This window comes from Oryzias latipes, chromosome 7, assembly GCF_002234675.1.
Source record: "Oryzias latipes chromosome 7, ASM223467v1".
In the NCBI taxonomy this organism is placed as follows: Eukaryota; Metazoa; Chordata; class Actinopteri; order Beloniformes; family Adrianichthyidae; genus Oryzias; species Oryzias latipes.
Genome location: NC_019865.2, coordinates 14,132,705 through 14,154,300, shown reverse-complemented (window position 1 = coordinate 14,154,300; position 21,596 = coordinate 14,132,705). Strand labels below are relative to the sequence as shown.

Sequence of the window (21,596 nt, the reverse complement as noted above, 5' to 3'; positions counted from 1 at the left end):
GTTAAGCAAATTAAAATATTCTATTGAGGAATATTTCATATTCCTCAATAGAATAATTTACTAAAATATGTGTATTTTAGTAAAAGGTTAAGTGAAAGAAAGTACTTAAAATAAAAGCTTTATATAATCTTTTTGTAATTTTGTGTACAGGGAATGTCTGGCATGTTTTGATGGTTGCAAGTTTGATCATGTTTGGGGTTAGAGCTCTGTATAGCTCAGGAACTAACCCTAGGACTGTATAGGTGTGTTGCTCTTGTGTGGTGTTTTACCATTACAAAAAAAGATAAATAAAACGCAAAGAATCGTTTCCACCACAGCTGTGAACTGTTCACATGCACTGCTCAATATAACACTCTCTGAAACTCCATAGGTATTTTTTTTCCAAAGTAGCTTATTGATGATTGAGCTGGTTTCTGTGTTTATAAAGGCTCTGAACTTAGATAAATGTTTTAACTTTACAGTCAAAATGCGGAAACAGCAGTAAAGACTTGCTTTTGTTTTCATGTTTTTGTCTGGCACACTAAAAAGTTTTACTACATCATGCATGACTATCATGGTTCATGTCTCAAGCAACAGATTTGGAACAGTATGACCTATTTTTAAGAAGTGCCAACTTACAAAAGACCTTCCATCCTGATGCTTTGCAGGAGCTCAGTGATCATAGTTTTCTTCCAGTGTTAGCAAATAGACAACTGTGTTGTAATATTGCCCTTTATATATGAAACTGAATTGAATGTCACACGATGTGTCCCTCTTTTAGATCTACAGTATTGTAGTCCCTAACTTCAATGCTCTGCCACTCAAGTCCTACTTACACTTATTTACTTATACTTATTTAGCTTCAACAATTATTCAGATAACCATATCATAAAAAGGTGCTAACAAGTCAACTAAACTCTTTATATAATTTCAAATCACTAAATCCATTACATTCTTCATTTTCTGTGTAACCTTTGAAAGAATTTAGCCAATTCTTTTGTGTTGCTGTTCATATCAAATACTGAAACACACACAGTAGTGCCCTCCAGCAGTTGTTACTATTTATTTAAAAACATCACACATAAGTCGCATCTGAGTATAAGCCACACCGCTAGCCAAACTATGAAAATACAAAACAAAAACAAGAAAATGTGACTTATGCTCTAAATCATAGGGTATATCATTGGGCTCACTTCTGGTGTTGTTGGCCAACCTCTGATTGCTCTTTTAAACACATTTGTGTTGCTACTGACATAAATAGATCACTCCTGAAGCTCTCTGTGTGTATTTCACTACCACCTGTCTTTTATACTTTGTATTCACATACTCAAAAATGAAAAACATTAAGAAAACTGATGTTTCATAGGATTCTTTCAGATTTTTCTTTCTCTTTATCTCATGACCTCTACCAAAAATGGATGCATCATAACACTACTTTTATCAAGAAATTAGTTTCAAAGTTTTTCTGATTATCTTTATTTAAGCCAATGCCACATGGGAGTCAAGTTGATTACATATGTTGCCAAGACTGATACATATGCTTATGGTGGGGATTCTTCTCTTAGGCCTGGAATAAGTGGAAGACGAGAGAGTTGGAAGAAGAGAGACAAGGGGATGTTCATCGCAGGATTTGCTCTGTGGTAGACCTAAGTGCTTGCAGCTCTCGTTGTGCCGTTGGCCATGTTTGAGCATGTCCAATATAACAAGTCACAGGGGAGCCTCCACCAGAGCACACATGCAGGCACAAATACAGAACTAAACCATAGAAAAAGAGTTTTATGGGGCTGAAGATTTCAGTAACACGACACCTTAGAAAAACACTGAGCAATAAAGCAATTGTGACACATTGTTTAGATTTTCCCTCTGGCATGGGTTGTTTATCGCATCCAGTGTCTGTTTCCTAAGATCAGTCCCCTGACACATCACTTGGTGAGCTCAGTGCATGATGAATGCATTTGCGTCTGCACATACACATTGGCAACAGCAGCTCACACGCAGAATAAACACCCCAAACTTCCCTGCATGTATACAGAAACGCAAGCCAATAAGTCTGCCGGCAGGCTTTGCAGTAGATATGTTGGCATGTCAGTCACAGAGTGTTATTGTGCTGCTGCTTCCTTTTATGGAGTTCCTGGCATGTCTAGAAACATAGCTGCTGATAAAAGAGAAATAAACATTTATTTCTTGCTTGTAAGATCATAGGTTTCACAAACGCCAAACATTCTTTCAATATTACTGTAAGCCTACAATTTTTCTATTGGTTAGTATTTTGTCCTCTTTCAAAATCCATAAATTTCTTTTGTAGTGTAAATTAAAAAAAAACAAAAAAAAAAACATACAGGACTCCTCATGGTGACCAAACAATTTCTTACATTATGGATACATCTGTAGCTTCTTGGTATTTCTGTCAGTTAAAGGCTTAGCTGAAGTTAAAGGTTTTAATGGTATATCATTCTACATGCTTTATGAAGTAAACAAGAAGCTTGATCAACTAGGCTAACTTGAAGGATCTGTTTTTTTAAGCCAAACTGGACTTAAAAAGGTAAGACACTATGTTGCTCATCTAAGCTTCTCCAGTTTTCCAATAAGCAGCTTACTGTCTTTCTCCATTTTTCAAAGTCCATATATCCTAAAGAACAGAATGCTGACTCTATGACCTAGATGAGTGGGAATCTCCAAAGATTGCTCAGTAGATAATTTCAGAAGGAGTCAGCTTTTATATATCTGGGGATGTTGGGGCTTTTTAGAGATAGAAATGTCCTGGATCGCTAATAAAACACTTGCAAGTTCTTTTGTTCAAGTGCACAATAGAATAAAACAACTGTTTTTTTTTACCCAACTCGTTGCACCTTTTTCTGACAGCCAGTTAATTACCTAATTTTCAGTCTGTTTAGGATTCATACCCTTTGAAACCGTTGCTATAATCCTGTGGGCCTGTCAGAACATCAGCCAAATACAAAGTGTTAATTTAATTCTACATTATACAACATACTCAGGCAGCCAAACATCAAAACAGAAAAAAACAAAAATAGTCAATGCCCAGAAATAGTAGCAATGTTGGTGAAACAGTACCAACCCTAAACATCCAATATGCATGCTAAATGTAAGAAAGCTTTTAAAAAATTATACGCAAACACACAAAGTGGCACCAATACACATATACTTAGAGAGCCTGAAAAACGTTACAACATTTTAATTACATTTCTTAAGCTCAACATCAAACAAAAGAAAGAGTGCAAACTAGGACTGTAGCTACTGTAACAAATACATGTGCACTTTTCCATACCATCAGTCAAGCAAAGGAATCAGTGGAAGCCATTGTTAAGAGGACTGTGATGTAATCTACCTGGGGAGTTGGCTGGATGGATGTGTTATCTATCTGGAAATCAGTGGGTCTGTCAGCAGCACCTAACAGCATACTACCTTAGGTCTCTTTATTAAAAACCAGATGTATGCTGGAATTTATGCACAGGTGCGCAGGAGAGTCAGCTGAGCCTTTATGACATGGCTAGCGTTTATGTGTGAGTGCTGTCTGTGAATCCCTTTGTGTTGTTCGCCTGTGATGTCTGTCCAGTTGTAGAAGAAAACAATAACAAAAGTCTAAGAAGAAGAACAGCATTAATCTGTTTGATGCACTGATCACAAAGTATGTTCTGGTACTTGTGTTTGTTCAAGCTTGCAGCTTCAACTCTCCCAAGTTGCAAAGTCAAACTTCCACTTTTGAGAAGTGTTATTATGAAGCTGTGTTAAATGTGTGTATTCAGCAACTGTGCAGAACAACTGTACTTTCAAAGCAAAGGTACATGTCTTTTGTGAATTCACACCATCTAGCAAACAAGCAGTCAGTGACACAAGGTACCAGAGGCATCATCTTTCTACACGGACTTCAACATACAAATTACCTAGATTATAGAGCGGCGTGGGTGTATATGTCTGCTGGTGAGTGTGAGTGTCTGTGTTTATCCCCTACTTGTGCATCTACAGCATGAAAGAAAAAAATCGTTTTTTTCGTCCTTTGATTCTTTAGATGTTCTTTGATGAATTTGTGTTGTAGGTTTGTAAGCAAATATGCCTAAATGTGTGATTCCCCATGTTAAGTAGCACTGAAAAAGGACTTTTTCTTTCCTAAGTTTTTTATTTAAAGGGGCCAAGTGGTAATAATGTTACTCTTTGATCCTATCGTCATCGCTGATCTGTCTAAATATACGGCATACTTGCCCAGACCTGGTTACATCTCTCATAATCAGCACCTTCTCCTCGCTTGCAGCTTGTGTGTGTGTTTTTGTGATGTATGAGAGAAAATTCTCCCACTTAATTCACTTTCATAGTTTCTGTTTTTGAATTTATCTCCCCCCTCCTTTTCTTATTAAAGCTCTTTAAAGCCCCGCAAATGAAGTCTATATAAGTGTGGTTGGGGTTGGGGAGCCTATGTGCAGGAGCTCTAAAAGAACATATGTACTTCCTGCTGCTTCGACACAAAACAGAGCAGGTTTAGATTTTTTTTTTTCCATCTTTTTCGTACATTTTACCATCGTTCATTAAAAGAAACTGTTAAATTCTGTCTGCATCAGACGATCGTTAATCACTTGAAGATGTGGTTTTATGTTTGTTTGTGCTTTGTCCCCACAGGTTTACCCATGCATTATTTTAATTATATGCCAGCACATTGTATTGTTAAATTTACCCTAAAACAATTATTTAATCCCCCCAACACACTGTAAAATGAAATATCATATTTAGTCCCATACATTTCAATTATTGGTTAGTTAATAATAAACACGTTTTCACAGTCTTTGTGTCGTAATCATACATCATGATCTTCTTCATGAAGCCATGTGAATAAAAAAACAGCTATACTCATAATATCATAGGAAATAAGCTTGTAAGCTCCTCCTTAACAATAATAATCAAATGCTCTCAATTAAATGAGTAGAAGCTGATCTGATAAGGTTTGTGTCAGAAAATGTTTTGCCAGTTTTATATAGAGTACAGACCAAAGATTTTGACACTGTCACCTTCTCATTCAAATGAATGAGAAGGTGACAGTTCAGAGTAAAGGCCATGAGGAAGATACTTTTCAAATGGATCAAGCTTAATTCAGACAGTGCAATCCTCAGAAAATCTGAAAACACAAAAAATCTGTTAAAGAAATACAACTAAGAAAAGCTTAGAAACAACAAGGCCCAAATAAAAAAGACAGAACACGTGCGGCTTGTTTAACAGGGTTGCTAGGAGAGAACGTTGTTCTTTCCCAATATAACACATCTTAAGCTTGAAATGTGACAATAACAAACCACAGGACGTCTGCAATGAAGTACTTTGAACTGACCAGACCAAAGTGTTTTATTTATTTATTTCTTTTTGGTTTTGTTTTACATCTTGAGTAATAAAAACCAAATGCTGCATGCTGAAGTGAGCTCTTTGCCTTCTGTCAAGTTTGGTGGTGGAAGGGTAAAAACCTTAGTTGCAATAGAAGAGCTGAGTTGGCTGTATTAAAAGAAAAGCTAGAGCCTGTATACCGCTGACAATGAAAGCTCAGTCAAGAAACTGCAAAGACATCAGTTCTTGTGCAGTTCTTGTTCAATCCAAAATTGATTAAATTTTTTGCTTTGTTTTGTTTGTAATTTTTGTGTAACCTTTTGAGACGATTAAAAGTGGTTTGATAGCTCTGCTGGTACATGGATAATCAGTGTTCAATTTCCAAGGGGGCGTAATGAGCTTCTTCCAGTGTGGCTCTGTGGGCAAGACCCTTCGCACTACTGCTTGAGTATATAGCCACAACAGGGCCCAAGTCTGGATCCCCCTGTGCCGTCAACACCTATTCTGTTTGGGATTAGTTCATTATGATGATAAGACTAATGCCTTTTTTGGATTCCAGTTAAATTGGGAAAGACTCCTAACCTTTCTGCCAGAAAACAAGACCAATGTTTGGAAGAAAAGTGATGAATAAATAATTCTTTTTAAACAATTCTGGGGGAAAGGTTCAGTCTTTAACAACTGCTATACACACACACACACACACACACATATATATATATATATATATATATATATATATATATATATATATATATATATATATATATATATATATATATATATATATATATATATATACACACACAATACTTTGTCTTGATCTTTTTTTTTTGGATTCTAAGTTGTGTTGTTTAAGTAAAACTAAAACTGCTTTTCTTTGTGCTTTTATTCTTCAAAACACAAGTGAGTGTTAGTGTGAGTTTATATATATATATATATATATATATATATATATATATATATATATATATATATATATATATATATATATATATATATATATACATACATGTTTTTGTGTGTGTGTTTTTTGCAAGTATTGTAATGTTGTATCTGGCTTAACTAATATGGCCAGAACACACTTACAGTTGAAAGTACTTCACATGGGCTGTGTAGTTTAAATTGTGTGACCTTGTGTGTCCTGTACACACTGACGGGAAATAGACCGATTTAAGCTCCAATGAAAGCTTTAATTCTGACAGTAACAGAAGCCATACACACACCATCCCACTCACCCACACATTCAACAGCAAATTTGCCCAAAGTAAAGCCCTATATATATGCTAAAGTAACCATTAATTCAGTTGTGTAAGAGTCTGGCAGAGTTTGTGGCAAACAACCCGTACAGATCTTTCTCTTGGCCCGAAGCCGCTTTTCAAACAAGGTCCCATCGTCATATTGGTGCTATCCAGGAAACTACTGAACGGGAGTTTTTTTTTTTTCTTTTTTTGCAGTGTTTTAATCTGTGTGAGTTTCTATTGCTTCTTTATGGGCAGTGACTGTGGTGGACTTCCTTTCCGTTGTGGGTTGGTTGTGGTTCCTCTGTGGTCCAGTAGCAGACCTTGTGTTGTCCCCACTGTTGTCTCGTTTTACTTTTTTTTATTAATTTTTTGGTGAACATGTGTATTTTGCATTTTGCTATGGATAAGAACACCATTAGAGTATGTGGCTGTGTGTCACAATGGAGTTCTTTTTTGTGACATTTTAGCTCATTTGGGCCTGACGTTGTGAGTGTGTGCTCTGTTTCTAGAAGACCAAAGTAAAGAACCCATGTGGAGAACACGAAAGATAGGAGGCATGGAGAGAAAGAGAGGAAAGCAAGCTGGGTAATTGAGGGGTTCAGGGTAATACTTAGGCCAAGGGGGCTGTTTCAACGTGTTTGCATAACCTCCTTAAACTTAACATTTAGCCACCCTTTGGAGTGAGTACAGGGCATGACAGAGCCAAAAGAGAATGAGAGGAAAAAAGATGCTGAATGATAAAGGTCTAAATCTCAGGCAGAGGTGATGCTTCTCTGATCACTCTCTCTTCATTTTGCAGAAAAAGAAGGAGAAAAAAAAAACTTATAGAACAAGAGAGAAAGAAATGATTGCTGTTGCTTTCCGGTCCATGACTTTTTGATGAAGTGTTTGACCAAGACTTTATGTTACATATCGCTGCACACAAAGCAATAAATGCAGTTTTGTAAAGATGCAATATTAAAAGTATCCTGCTGGAATTTGTATGCGTCAATCACAGCTTAAAGTCAAACCTTCACTCGTCTTACTTCAGCACTGAAAGAGATGGGGGGAACAAAAAAAAAAAAACATTCTCCTTACTGGTTGAGTTAATAAAGAAGAGTTGGCTTCAACATGTTAAATAAGGAGGAAAAGTTCATTTAAACCTCAGAACACGTTATTGAGGAAAATAACTTAATAAGTTTTAAGTTTAAAGTTTTTTTTAAAGCATGTTTTACGAACAACAACTTACAGTAATGACATATATATGTATAGATAATATGATTTGTGTATTTATTTTATTTTTTGGTAACACTTTATATTAAGATTCTTTAACAAGCTTTGTTAACACATTAACAAGCATTATAAATTAATTTATAGGGTGTTAGTAAGACATTTATTAGTACAATAAGTCTAATAAGGTTTATTAAATTACTGAGTTAACACATTTACAAGCATTATTATTAGGATTTTTCAAGATGCTAATGATGCATTTACTGATATTATAGGTGCCTAACAAATGTGTCAGTGTTAATAAGCTTAATAAGATTTATTAACAACCTTTGTTAACAAATTAAGAAGTATTATTATTGTTTGGGGTTCTTGTAAGATATTTATTAGCATTATAGATGCCTGACACAAGCCTAAGTGTTCATAAGATTAATAAGTTTTATTAACTAACTTAACAAATTATTTGGCTTTATTAATGTGTCAGATGCTAGGAAGATATTTATTAGCATTATAGATGTCTTCCAAATACCTGAAAGTGTTAATAAGATTTATTAACATCTAAAGTCAGACCATTGTCTTCTGAATCCATATTACTAAACTGCTTATAAGCTTTACAAATGTATTAATTAACTTTGTTAATAGTTTATTAATTGTTTTGCAGCACCTCATCTAAAGTGTGGACGTTTTTTACCACAAACAACCACAAAGCATAAAGATTGTAAAAAGAACTTTATGACATTAAAACAGACTAAACATACACAAATCGTTCTGTAAAAGATAAGCTAACACGCTAACCTGCCCATCTTTGATTTTGAATCAAAGATGGGCAGGTTAACTAATGTCACCATTGGCTAATGAATCTGTCAATCAAACTCATCAGCAAGGGGCCTGGGCTTGCTCCGGGGGGGGCCGGCGCTTTCTGGCTCCCCTCTCTCTGTGTGGGGGTGGTGGTGCTGGGCCTGGGGTGTCTGCGCCTCCGGGGGTGGGGCCCCGGGGCTGGGTGGGCCTGGCCCCCTTGCTGGGGGGGGGGCGGGGGACGGCTGTTTGACCACCGGGGGATAGTCTATCATCTGTCCCCAACTTACCCCCTTCCTCATATAACCTCATAATAGGGTGAGGGGGTGGGGGGCTTAGCCTGCGATGAGCCTTGGGGGGGGGTTTACTAGGCAGTGACCCCCCTCCTGTGGTTGCCGTATGGAGTGGGCCCCCCCTCTTTCGGTTTTATTTGCACCTTAGACATGTAGGGCCCTTGGTAGGGGGGGTGCTTGGACATCACTGCCAGCAAGCAGCGGATGTCCTCCTAGCACCCCACCCGCCAATTTTAACCGCACCTTAGACATTTAGGGCCCCTTGGTGGGGAGGGTGAGGGGACGTCACTGTGAGTAATCAGGAGACGTCCCCTTAGTGCCCTACCCGCCAATTTTAACCGCACCCCCCTTAGTACACACACCCCTCCCCCCTCAATATATACATCCCAACATAAACACACACACATGCACACACACACTCTCTCAAACACACATACACGCACACACATTTTGCAAGGAAGGTGGGACCTAGGACCATCTGTCCCCTGCCTCTTCCCTGGTGGGGGGTACGGGCCCCTTTGCAACGGCGGCTGTGTCCCCGGGGTGCTGGCCTCCTGGGCCCGGCGGTGCTCTCTCCGCGCGGTGGGGGGGTTCACATTACATCTGAGCCGGGGGTGTTCGTGTCCCTGGGGGGTGGGTTCTGGTCCTTGCTCCTGAGTGCTGGGCCCCGCCAAATTTCCAACTGTGGCCGAGCCTGGTCGGGCCATATTTACAACACCCCTTGTGGGCCCTCTTTTTTCCCCGGGGTTCCCCCCTTCTGGGCGGGGGCGGCGGGCCCCTGCCTCGCTCCTCCCTGGACCAACCGTGGGCCGGGCGGATGGCTGCCTGGAGTGCGGAGTGGGTCTCCCTTGGGGGGTCCTGGCTCGTACCTGGGGTTGGGGCGGGGGGATGCCCGGAACTCCTGGGTGGTGGTGGGGTGCTCGTCTGGGGCTGTGGGCGTCCTTCTCCGGTGGGGCCCTGCGTTGGGTTCTCCCGGCGCGGCGGGGGGGCTGCTCTCCTGGTTGGGCTGGGGCGGCGCCCTCTTTCCCTCCGTGCCTCCCTGCTCTCTGGCTCTGGGGGCCTTGCGGCGGCCCTGCTGGCCCTGGCCTGGGTGGCGGGCTTGGTCGCCCGGGCGGCGGTTGTTCCCTGCCGGTTCCTGTGTGGCGTTGGGGGGATTCCGGCTGCCGCTGCTGGTGCGGTGGGGGTCTTGGGGTGGGGATGGCTGGGCACTCTCCCTCCTTCTTTTCACGTTCCACCATCCATTTTAGAAGAACATAAACACTCACCTGAGCACAGGTGTTAGCTCAACAGACTGAATGACTGAAATATTTCACACTAGTTGGTTTTAAGGCATAAGTATGCGTGTGAACACTATCTGTTTTGTGTACATGTCGACAGGTGGACATTTTTGCAACTAACAGGTGTGTTTATAACTTTTGAGTGTGTGTGTGGACAGGCTCCGCCCTTTTTTTGTTTTGTTTTTTTTTTTTCATTTGAACCTTACCATAATGATTAACAACCAGTAAACTTGCTGCTTTATGCTGCTTCATGGTCTTATCCCCCTTCCCCTCCTATTATCACCCCCTACCCCCCCTCTCTCTAACGTCCCTCTCTCTTCTTCCCCTCTTTCCTTTTCCGTCCGGTCCAACACCAAAGATTTTCAGACATGTTTGAAATTAATAAAGTTTGGCCTCAATTACAAAAGGGGTTTATTCAGACATACCTTTGGTTTGTCTGAAGATTAATAACCCCTCTTGTTAAAGTAAAATATGTCCAACCCAAGAGGCCCTCAGCTCTCATCTGTCTGCCTAGCTGTTGGACAGGACAAGTTAAAAAAAAAAAAAAAAAAAAAAAAAAATAACTCATCAGCAAAACAGGCGTGCTCACTTTCAGCCAATTGAATGGCCTCTTAGACTTTGCTTTCACACAGGTGACGAAAAAAGCCCCGCCCATCTTTGATTCTGCACCGGTCGGTCGTTAGCGTGTTAGCTTTAGCATGGCTCCTGTAGGTTTATTGTCTTTGTTCTTCAAAAATGACTGGCTTGTGTAACTTTCTTGTGGACTTTGAAGCAAGGCAAATGTGGTTGAATGCTGTTGGCATTGAATGCAGAGAATTGTCTCCTGGTGATGGGATTTGCAATGAATGTTTCACTCAGGATAGATGCTAATACTTTATCCTTATTAGCTATGATGCTAGTCATCCAACAACAGTATATATGTTTTAAAAAAAAAAATATTTCTCTGAATTAAATTTTTATATATCTTTACAGAACAATTTGTGTATGTTTAGTCTTTTTTAATGTCATAAAGTTCTTTTTACAATCTTTATGCTTTGTGGTTGTTTGTATTAAAAAACGTCCACACTTTAGATGGGGTGCTGCAAAACAATTAATAAACTATTAACAAAGTTAATTAATACATTTGTAAAGCTTATAAGCAGTTTAGTAATATGTATTTAGAAGACAATGGTCTGACTTTAGATGTTAATAAATCTTATTAACACTTTCAGGTATTTGCAAGACATCTATAATGCTAAAAAATATCTTACTAGCATCTGACACATTAATAAAGCCTATTAATTTGTTACGTTAGTTAATAAAACTTATTAAGCTTATGAACACTCATGCTTGTGTCAGGCATCTATAATGCTAATAAATATCTTACTAGAACCCAAAACAATAATAATACTTCTTAATTTGTTAACAAAGGTTGTTAATAAATCTTATTAAGCTTATTAACACTGACACATTTGTTAGGCACCTATAATATCAGTAAATGCATCATTAGCATTTTGAAAACATCCTAATAATAATGCTTGTAAATGTGTTAACTAAGTAATTTAATAAACCTTATTAGACTTATTGTACTAATAAATGTCTTACTAACACCCTATAAATTAATTTATAATGCTTGTTAATGTGTTAACAAAGCTTGTTAAGGAATCTTATATAAATATAAAGTGTTACCTATTTTTTTAACTAAATGTGCATCATTGGACTTTAGTGTATGTGACCGTTTTGACTGAAAATGTCTCATAAATAAAAGAAAAACAAGTGTGGGTCAGAATGCCTCATAGAATATGACTGAAAATACAGGCCTTGTAATGCTTTCACTAAAAAAGAAAAATAAACTAAGCTACAGTGACAGTAGAGTCAGAGCGATGTCATAACAGCCATTATCAACAAAAGATGGTTTCTTGAAAGCTCAGAATCTCATGTAAAGGCTCTATTGTCAAACTCCATTCATTGACACCGCCATTGTTAGGCCTCAAGACTAAATAAATTACAGTTTGAATACATATGTTTTGTTAGAGGATGTTCTGGTTTAATATAGTTTCTTTTTTATTTCATGCGGGGGGAAAAATACATTAACATTGAGTTCATGCTGCTTGGCGCCATCAATTGTCAACAACTGGGTATTTTGTTTGCTGCAAAATGCCCCAAAAAAAACCTTTGATCTCAAAGCATGACCCTGCTTGTAAAGCATGGAGGCAGAGCTGACTGCAAAGTATAAGCTCACTTCTAAGGTCTTCTTCTCCAATTTTGACGATCAGTTGTTTTTTGCTATTGATGCCTTCTTCTAGGACTGTAACTTGTAAGTTTATATGGGTGAAATGCTTTGAAGATGCTTAAAGGGAACTGAAAAGATTTAATAGACATACTCTAATCACTAATACAATGAATTCAGCTCAGGAACAGACTTCAAATTTCAAGCACAGCTAAGTAAACTTGCATGTTTCGCTGCTGCCACAAAAGGGCCAAACAGAAAAATATTTCCAAAATGTAATCACTGTTGCCTCACATAAGTTTGAACAACTGATGTTAGTTAAAACTCGCATCTCCGTTTTTGCATTCATTATTTTGCTTTCATTTCATCCGACTTGAAATGTTAAGACATTAGGTTTTTTTTTTCTATCTCTCCTTTTGTATGCATTCTCTAACAGTAGAAGTGGCAGTGCTTTAAATGTTTATTATTTTAATGTTTTTGTCAGTGTAAAGTATTTTTTTTATTTTTTTTGTGTGTGTCAAGATGGAAAGACATAATGCAGAGCAGACTATGGTTTGCTGAAGGTCACTGATATTTGTAATCAATTCACAGGCACTCATTAGATTGGTCTTTTTTTTTTTTTTAACTTGTCCTGTCCAACAGCTGGGCAGGCAGATGAGAGCTGAGGGCCTCTTGTGTTGGACATATTTTACTTTAACAATAGATTGGTCATTAGATTGGTCTTGAATAATATAGTTTGCTGGGGAAAACTCCAAAGAGTTGCTTTAATGCACTATCGTCCATTACTGTCATTGAGGTACAGTTGGTTGTAGTTGTGTAATAATTGTAATTAATTTTTGTACTTCTTGTTCCTTCTAATTATGCATGATAATACTTCAGCATGTTCTACACAGACAACGCAACATACGGTCATCGTAGCAGCAAGGTGACAGGATAGTGGGGGTGCCCTAACGCAAATTTAATTAATTTTACGTGGAAATGGGTGGTTTTATTCTAGGGGGAAAAAAGGCTTTTTTGGGGGGCGTTCATGCGTCCCCTATGAGATCACCACTGACTGTCTTTCCTGAAAAGCTTTCCATCCCATAACAGACAAAAACAAATAGAGTATTCACTTTATAAATACGAAATATTTAATAACCTCTAGTTTATGTTATCCACCATGTGCTGAAAAGTATTTTTAAAAAAAGTTGCTGATTTTACTTTTCACTTCAGTTCAGGCCTTGCTGCCCAAATGACTGTAAACACAAAGATTTTCCTTTTTGTACAGATAATTCATAAATTTCCTTTGAAATCTGTATATACTTTAAATTGTACATCCGTTGTAACTTTTGTTTTCCTTTTTTCAATGAGTTTTAAACAATAATTTAGATGAGTATAGACGATTATTGATTCTGCAAGGACTGCACGGTGGAGCAGTGGTTAGTGCTTTCATCTTACAGTGAGATGGCCTTGGTTCAAATGTCGGCTGTGTGGGGTTTGCGTGTTCTCCCCGTGCACGCATGGGTTTTCTCCAGGCTCTTTGGCTTCCTCCCACAGTCCAAAAACATGCTTCATAGGTTCATTGGTTATTCCAAAGCAGGGTCTTAGAATCCAGGCCTCAAAGTGTCCAACACATTTTCCTACCAACCTGCCATTGAAGCTCCCTATTGGCTAAACACACGCGATCCAGGCACTCAGCAGAAGATAAAGTGTGTGTGCGTGTGTGAGTGATTGTGTGCCCCTGCGAATGACAGGCGACCTGCAGTGTGCCTTCACCCAACAGTAGCTAGGAAGGGCTCTGGCATCCCCAGGGTTGAAAATGAATGGATGATTCTCCAAGTAGTTCCATTAAAAAAATGATAGAGGTGTTCATCATAGAGAAGCACCTCTGAGAGACCATGCAGAAGACAGGGTAAGATGGAGGGAGCTGGTTTCCTGTGGCAACCCCTGAAGGGAAAAGCTGAAAACAAATTAAGAAAAAGGGGTGTTCATCACAGATACAATTCAACTGCACAGAATGTAAAAAAAAAAAAATTAGATAAAATGAACAAAAAAATCACTTATTCATGATTTTCTGATAATTTATTTATATTTTGATGCAGAAAATAAGTATTTGGTCAATAAACAAGTTCCCTGCAATACTTTAAAATGTAACCCTGGTATACCCCAGGTCTTCACTGGGCTTGCACACTCTGCAGTTGATATTTTGGCCTATTCCACCAAGCAGATCTTATAGGATTATGTTTTTCGAGCTGTTGCTGGGTAAAACAGAGTTTCAACTCCTGCCACAAGGTCTTTATGGGTTGTAGGTCCAAAGACTGGCAAGGGCACTCCAAACAAGTTGTGGCGTTCCATTTCCAGAAAAGCAGCCTTAAAGCATTATAATTCCTCCCCCATGCTTCACAGTAGGTGTGGTGTTCTTGGGATCAAATGGATAATTCAACCCCCTCCAAACATGGTGTTAGGTGTGTATACTTTAGAGTTCCATTTTGGCTTTATCGGACATGATGGCATTCTCTCAATCCTCTTTTGGGTCACCTAGATCGTCTCTGGCAAACTTAAGACAGGTTCGGACATGTCCTAAACCGGGGGATCTTTCCAGAATGCAGAATTTGAATCCATGATGATGTAGAGTGTCACCAATAGTAACCTCTGTTATTGTCTTTCTAGTTCTCTTCGGGTCATTGATCAGTTTCCCCATGTAGTTCTGGGCAGTGTTCTTACCATTCTCAAGATTATTTGTGGCGCATGGGATGAGATCTTGCATAGAGTCACAGATAGAGAGAGAGCTTGTTTGTGATTTTGTATTTCTTCAATTTTTTAAATGATAAATTATTTCTCCAAGATATCGTCTCACCAGGCTGCTTGCTTATTGTAGATTAGTTCATTCCAGTCTTCTTTAGGTGAACGATCTTTTCTCTGGTGTCCTAAGACAGCTCTCTGGTCTTTCCTAATGGAGAAAATTTGCAGTATGACTGTTTAAAGGTGTGGACAGGTGTCTTTTATACAGATAGACAGTTCAGACAGGTGCCATTAATTCAGAGCTACGTGATTCTTGCTTGTTTGTAGGAGCTTAATACTTATTGTGTAAAGACATTCTTTAAAAGCATACTGTGTGATTTTGCTGATTCTTTCATTTACATTCTGTCTCTGACTGAAGTAAAGTTACTCAAACTTCAGGATAATTTTTCAAAAGTATCATTTTAATTTCCCTTCGACAATCAGATACCTGAGACTTTCTGGAGTAACTTTTAGTTTAATCAGCTTCTTCTAAACTACTGGGTCAAAGAGGACATTTTTTCAGCAAAGTGCTGTAATCCAAAGGAAAGGTAAGAACTCTTGAGGGATTTATAACTAGATTAGCTCAAAGCTGCATCACACCACTTACCAGTAACACTAGGGTAAATATCTCACAAACAAAGGGCCGGCAGCTGTCGAAGGCAACATTTTCTCACAGCCTGAGAGGCTTTACACACCAGCCAAGTAAATCTATTGATCAAAACTTTTGAATTTTGCAAAAGGACTCGTAGCTCAGCTGAGCAGTTGATTAAATATCCCTCTAGTCCCCGCAAGTAAAGAAATAAATTAAAAGGGAAAACTAACAAGCAAAAATAAAAGTACACAGAAGCTTAAGAATGCCATAGCTTTAGATACTCAATTGCTTTAAATTGCTTTGCAAAATTCTATACAGTTCTTATTTAGCTTCAATAATGTAGATTTTGTTCATTGTTTTATGGGTAAGATTTGTAAAAGGTTGCTGCACCTCAACTTGTGCACATCAGTGTGTGGCTGCAGTCTTCATGTGTGCAAATAGATTAACTGTCTGTGTGTTTTTTTCTTCTTTCATTAAAAAGATTCCTCGCTTAATGTTTAAATAGATACAGCATAATATAAACCTCAAATCATCCCGTTAATACTTTATGAACTACAAAAAAACAAAAGAAAACTGAGTCATCTTCATCTATTGAAAATCCATCTTTCATAATGCTAAACATTTCTTTTAGAGCATAATCAGTTTGGCTTAAATTACATTCTTGTGACTTTTGGTCTTTGCAGTTGTGCATTTTGCTTTAACCCTTTGTTTTGACATTGAACTGGAACACACTCTTTATCTCTTTATGTGCTCTTGCACGTAAACAAGCGGCCACCTGGTCTGCCTCACTCTTCCCCTCTCTGTCTGGAATGCAGTGGTGGCCGTCTGGTCCTGCTCATCTCCGAGAGTAGTCAACCATCTCTCCTCATCCCTGCTCCCACTCTAAACATTTGGCTAGTTTTGGCAGATTTGTTGATTTTTGTCCCCTCATATTTTCCCTCTTGTTGCTGTAAAACTTATACATACTCTTTCAATTAGACTCCCACCACAGCCACCACCCACCAGTCAGAGCTCCAGTGTGGGAGTGGGGGTGAACAGAGTAAGTGGGTTGTATATTTTATTAGTGTAACGAAAACACACATAACCTGGTCCGGTTCTGTGAAAGCCATCTGCTGTCATGCATTCTTTTTGGGAATTTAGCTTGTAAAATGCTCTGTTCTTGTTCTGACTTTGCATGTTTTGCTGAATATGAACCTGTAAAAAACTGCATGGGGGTTTATCTTTAGTTGGTATGAATAAGGCTTGCGTTGTTTATTCAAATACATACAGCCCTATTTAGTTTGGGGCTGCTTAAAAGAGGAAGTTGGAAATACGCGCGTTTTGGAAGAAGCTGGAAGTTAGTTGGTCCAGTCTAAATCCAGCTAAAATCTGGCCTTCGTGAACTTTATCCAACCCATCTTCTTCCTTGAAATGTCACCGTCTTAGCTGGATTTGGAGAAAGCTTACCAAATGAAGCTTAAGCATGTGCTTTTTGTTCTAAAAAGGCATCTCTGCCTTTTGTTGTAAATAATACACTTTTCCAGGACCGTAAATAATAGTGTCACTTAACCATGTACCATTCTTATGTCTTCTGCTGGATCTCACCACAGGTCTCCTGTGCTGCCTTGTCAGGGGCCCCAAAGACTCATGCTGCACCTTCACAAACGCACAGCAAAGGAGCAGCCATAAAAAGCCAGACAAATGTTTCTGCAGATCTGGACAGTTAAATGCTGAAAGTAAATGATCAAAAACTATAGGATAATCAATTTAATGGACATTCTGGGAACAGGTTCGACTTGATTTTACTGAGATGTATATAAGAGAAAGCAAAAAAAATTGCAAATTTGAACACATGCACACAAACAAACGCAACATGTGTACAAGCTACACTTTCGAGGAGACAGTATTAATGGTTCCCTTGTGGATCTTGCAGACGCATCTGTTTTTATCCCTCTAACTCTCCACGCTCATAATTTCAAGAAAGTCATAACACAAATTCTAAACACATATCCCTCAACTATGACACTTTGGAATAACAACACAGAGTGGGCTAAGCTGATTTAGGGTGAGCTAGTGCTCTTAAATCTTTACTTTTGCTGTTTTCTTTTTAATGTCTTTCTCGTTTTTGTCCCATTTTCCCTATTGTGTAGCACAGGTGGCACTTAGTGGTCTGAAAAACATTTTTCCTCCTTTTTGTTTACTTCTAATCATTTATTGCCTCCGCTTACTCTCTCCTGTCCATTTTCATTCTGTAGTTTTTCTTCTTTATTCTGATAAATCTAACTAATGCTCACTCGTGCGGCCATCATCACCCCATGTCTCAGAAATCTTCTTGACCTTGCAGTCACCCATGCATCCTTAAACACCTTTTAAACATCACCCCTACCGCAACGATTCCTTCTTCACGCCCTCCTTCTCCTCCGATTTTGCTTTGGTGTGATGAAAAAAATTCTCTTTTCTTATCAATTTACTTTTGTTTTGTTTGTTTCCATTTATTTCTGTCCTTCCTTTTTATCTCCTCTCTGTCACATGCGTGCACACACCATCAAACACCTAAGCAGTCTCATCACTCAGTCGTGTACTTTCACCATCCGTCTTCTTCTTCTCTAAGATCTGAATGTCTCAATATGTCCCGAAGACGGTGGAGGTTCAATTGGAATCATATGTTTTAGCTGGACTGAGACCCCCCCCCTCCTTATAAATAAGATGTCATTTCAAACAGTGCTGTTCTGGAGAACCTTCCAAAGAGCTGAGAAGCTTCAAAAAAACTCAGCTGGCTCCACATCTGCAAGCATCAGGTTTGTCAAAGCAGGTAAATCATGAGGGGGATTTTTCAGTTGAGATTCAGCTGCAGGTGAAATTATTAGAGTTTAATAGGGATTTTTTTTAATTAATCGGAAATGTAATCTTATTCCAACTCCATACCCTATCTGCTGGCCATTACATTTATTATTTACATAAAACAAAGTATAAGGAAAGCAAAAGAAGAGAGGATGAAAGAAAAGAAAGTTCAGCCACTCAAGATCAGTAAGCAGATACGGCACATGCATTTATCTTTGTGAGTGGTGGTGGAAAGGAGAGCTGCATGTGTGTCTGACAGATGAATCCTGTCTGCCAGATTAATGTACTTTGCAAGTGTGTTCTACAACTAAGGCCAAATGGCCACTCAAATTAGATGTGATTAAATACTCCAGTGTGAGTCAGGTTCAAAGACTGTTTGTAATACTAATCAGCGCTTGCTCACACACATCCAAGCACCATTCAGACACAATCACTGTCTGAGGAAGTGGGAGCCAGCGTTTACTTGCAAACTAATCATAATAATGCCCCTTTTTATTGTTTTAGGAAGACATTGATCAGAAGAATGCTGCACAGCTTGGTAAGCATCCACAGAAAGATAGCGGTGTAATGTGGTGTGTTAATTTAGACTGGAGTTAATTTACTTTGCACTTGAGCATAAGCAGCTGCTTTGGTTCAAGGCATATGTTCGGTTGGACTCAAAAATCACATTTTTTGAAGCTGTTTTTGTTTGGAAATGCAGGTGAATCAGATGTAACAGCCGTATTTTTGTGTTTCACCTTCTTTTACCTCCTCGTAAAAGCTGTTGTTTGGAATCATTCAGAATGACGGAAATCTGTTGACTACTGCAAAGTCTAGTTGGTCAGACATTTGGCAGATCAGTCACAAAGCAGCTGTATTGTCGGCTGTGCACGTCTCTTTCTTTGCTGCCAATTGGGGGCAATGTTATGATCTGAAATAGCAAGTAATGTAATATCCTCTTTGTTGAATTACAGTGTTATTTTGACCTCAGACGATAAGACTGCCAAGCTGCATCTGTGTGAAGTTAATCTTTGAAAAAGTAAGAGATATAGCTGTGAGACATCTTGGATGTGATAAAGCGGTCTGGTGTAAAAATGTCCATCATGCAGGTATGTTGAGGCTGTGAATCTGACAGACTGCTTTTGAACTGCCACACATTGCCTGTATATGACTCTGTGCTTCATCTTTATATTTCATCCAGCAAAGATTAAAGTTAAGCAGTGGAAATAGTTTTGTGGTTTTTATTTGTCGTACAAACAAATCTTAAATCTGTTTACATTTAAAATATGATTTTTCATTTTTTTGATATTGCTGTTTTATTAAAGAGTTTAGTAATCAATGTGATCTAAAGCACTTGCTTTGGTCGAAGTCTTTTGTGGGTCCAAACATATTCCAATTACAAAAAGCATTCATTTGAATAAGGTATGGTTACATTGAAACCATCACATTTTCAACATACGCTCTGATTTCTGATTAACAGTGTGATTACCTGTTCCTTTCTTTGTCAGAGCCCACATGCACACCCCATACATGTACGCGCACACACAAGGAGAACATCTATTAGGAAGTACAGAAAAACACACATCACACGGACGTCTTATGAATTACTTTGAATCCAGATGCGACATGCAGATAGTTGCACTAAAAACACAAAACATCAAGTCCTGGGCCAACAGGACTTCACACTGAGTTCAGTATGTTTATCTTTGCAGTGCAGTGATTTCTACTGGGACTTAAATCATGCAACAAAAACACCACACTTCAGGTCAAGTTTTAATAGAAACCAAAGTTTAGTTTAAATGCACACCCTCCCACTCCTTTCCGCTACCACTTACCTCCCAATCCCACAGATCACTGCACAACACATACTTATGTTGTGTCAGTTGAAAGTCTGAACTTATGTTTATTCATCTTAAAATACCACGAGTGTAGGGATTTTGTAGTGATCAACCACACAAATAAACCAAATCCTAATACTTAATAAGGTTTCGCCAACTTTTTTTTGTGGCTACTTTTTTATCCAATCCTTAATTATACTTTTACTGTTGTAGCTAAAGCGGTGGAAATGGCCAAATGGCCATCTGTGAAAATGTTTCTGCTTCTAAGAGTGTTTACAAGAGTAAGTAGACAATGTGTTTGTTGCAGCTCTGGATTTACAACATCCTTCTTGATGGTTAGGATAGACATCAAAGATCCGCTCTGAAGACATGGTCTTCTCTTCAGAAGTTACGCAAGGCATGCACTCAGGTCATCTTGGGGTGAATTTATACATCTGGTTCTGTGTGTATGATGATGTGTTTCCGCTGCACCTGTAGACAGTCATTTGTTGCCACCCTGTCTGTTCACACACACACTCCTGTAACTAGCAGTGACAGAAGAAAGATGTCATTTCCTCCTCAGTCTGCCTCATCACTGACTGTGGGACTTTTACGTGCTCATGAGTCACAATGAGGTATCACCAGTAATGCACTTAGTGAACCACTTCAAAGATGTCTGCGTCTTTTCTCTGCATCCACTGTCTGAGTTTATGTCATAAGATGAGTTTCCGGCTTTAGCATTTTATTTAGAAAAAGCATTTCTTTTCTTTCCATAATATATTCACTTAACCAAGACTTTTCTTCTTGCCTTTCTTTTCAATTTCTCAGGCAACAGGCTTTGCTGGCAGCTATCAGTGAAAAAGATGCCAACATTGCCTTGTTGGAGTTGTCTTCTTCCAAGCGCAAGAAGGCCCAAGAAGAAGTGATGGCTTTGAAGCGGGAAAAAGACAGGCTCATGCACCAGCTCAAACAGCAGGTACATTTTCATGCATCAAGCGAGGTCCTTGATTGGGCTCATAAAGTGTGTCCCTTGGTTCCACATGTGAAGTAAAATGAGTCAAATTTGGGTTTTAAAATAGACTGTGATATAAACTTGATTGTAAAATTAGTTTAGTAGTAAATCCAGCTTGTTTCACTTACGGAAACTCGTGGAAGTGAAACTATTTAACAGCTTTTTTTTATGTTTTCATTTTTAATGCTTAATACCTTGTTCTACTGCTGTTACAAGACATTTTATAAATAAAGTTTAGTTGAAATTTGCAGCTCTCCACCTCTGAAACAATGACTGTGGTGAACATGAATCAAAGGC

General features: G+C 38.7%; 1 protein-coding gene across 4 annotated transcripts in view; it reads left to right on the top strand.

Moving 5' to 3' along the window:
- The window catches only part of LOC101160317 (ERC protein 2), a 179,710-nt gene that overhangs the window by 101,396 nt on the left and 56,718 nt on the right, over positions 1-21,596 (top strand). For all 4 annotated transcript variants that reach the window (XM_023956647.1, XM_011477368.2, XM_020704703.1 and 1 more), the window contains one exon: positions 21,116-21,263. In XM_023956647.1, coding sequence (XP_023812415.1) covers positions 21,116-21,263 — 148 coding nt within the window. The remainder of the gene's footprint in view (positions 1-21,115; positions 21,264-21,596) is intronic.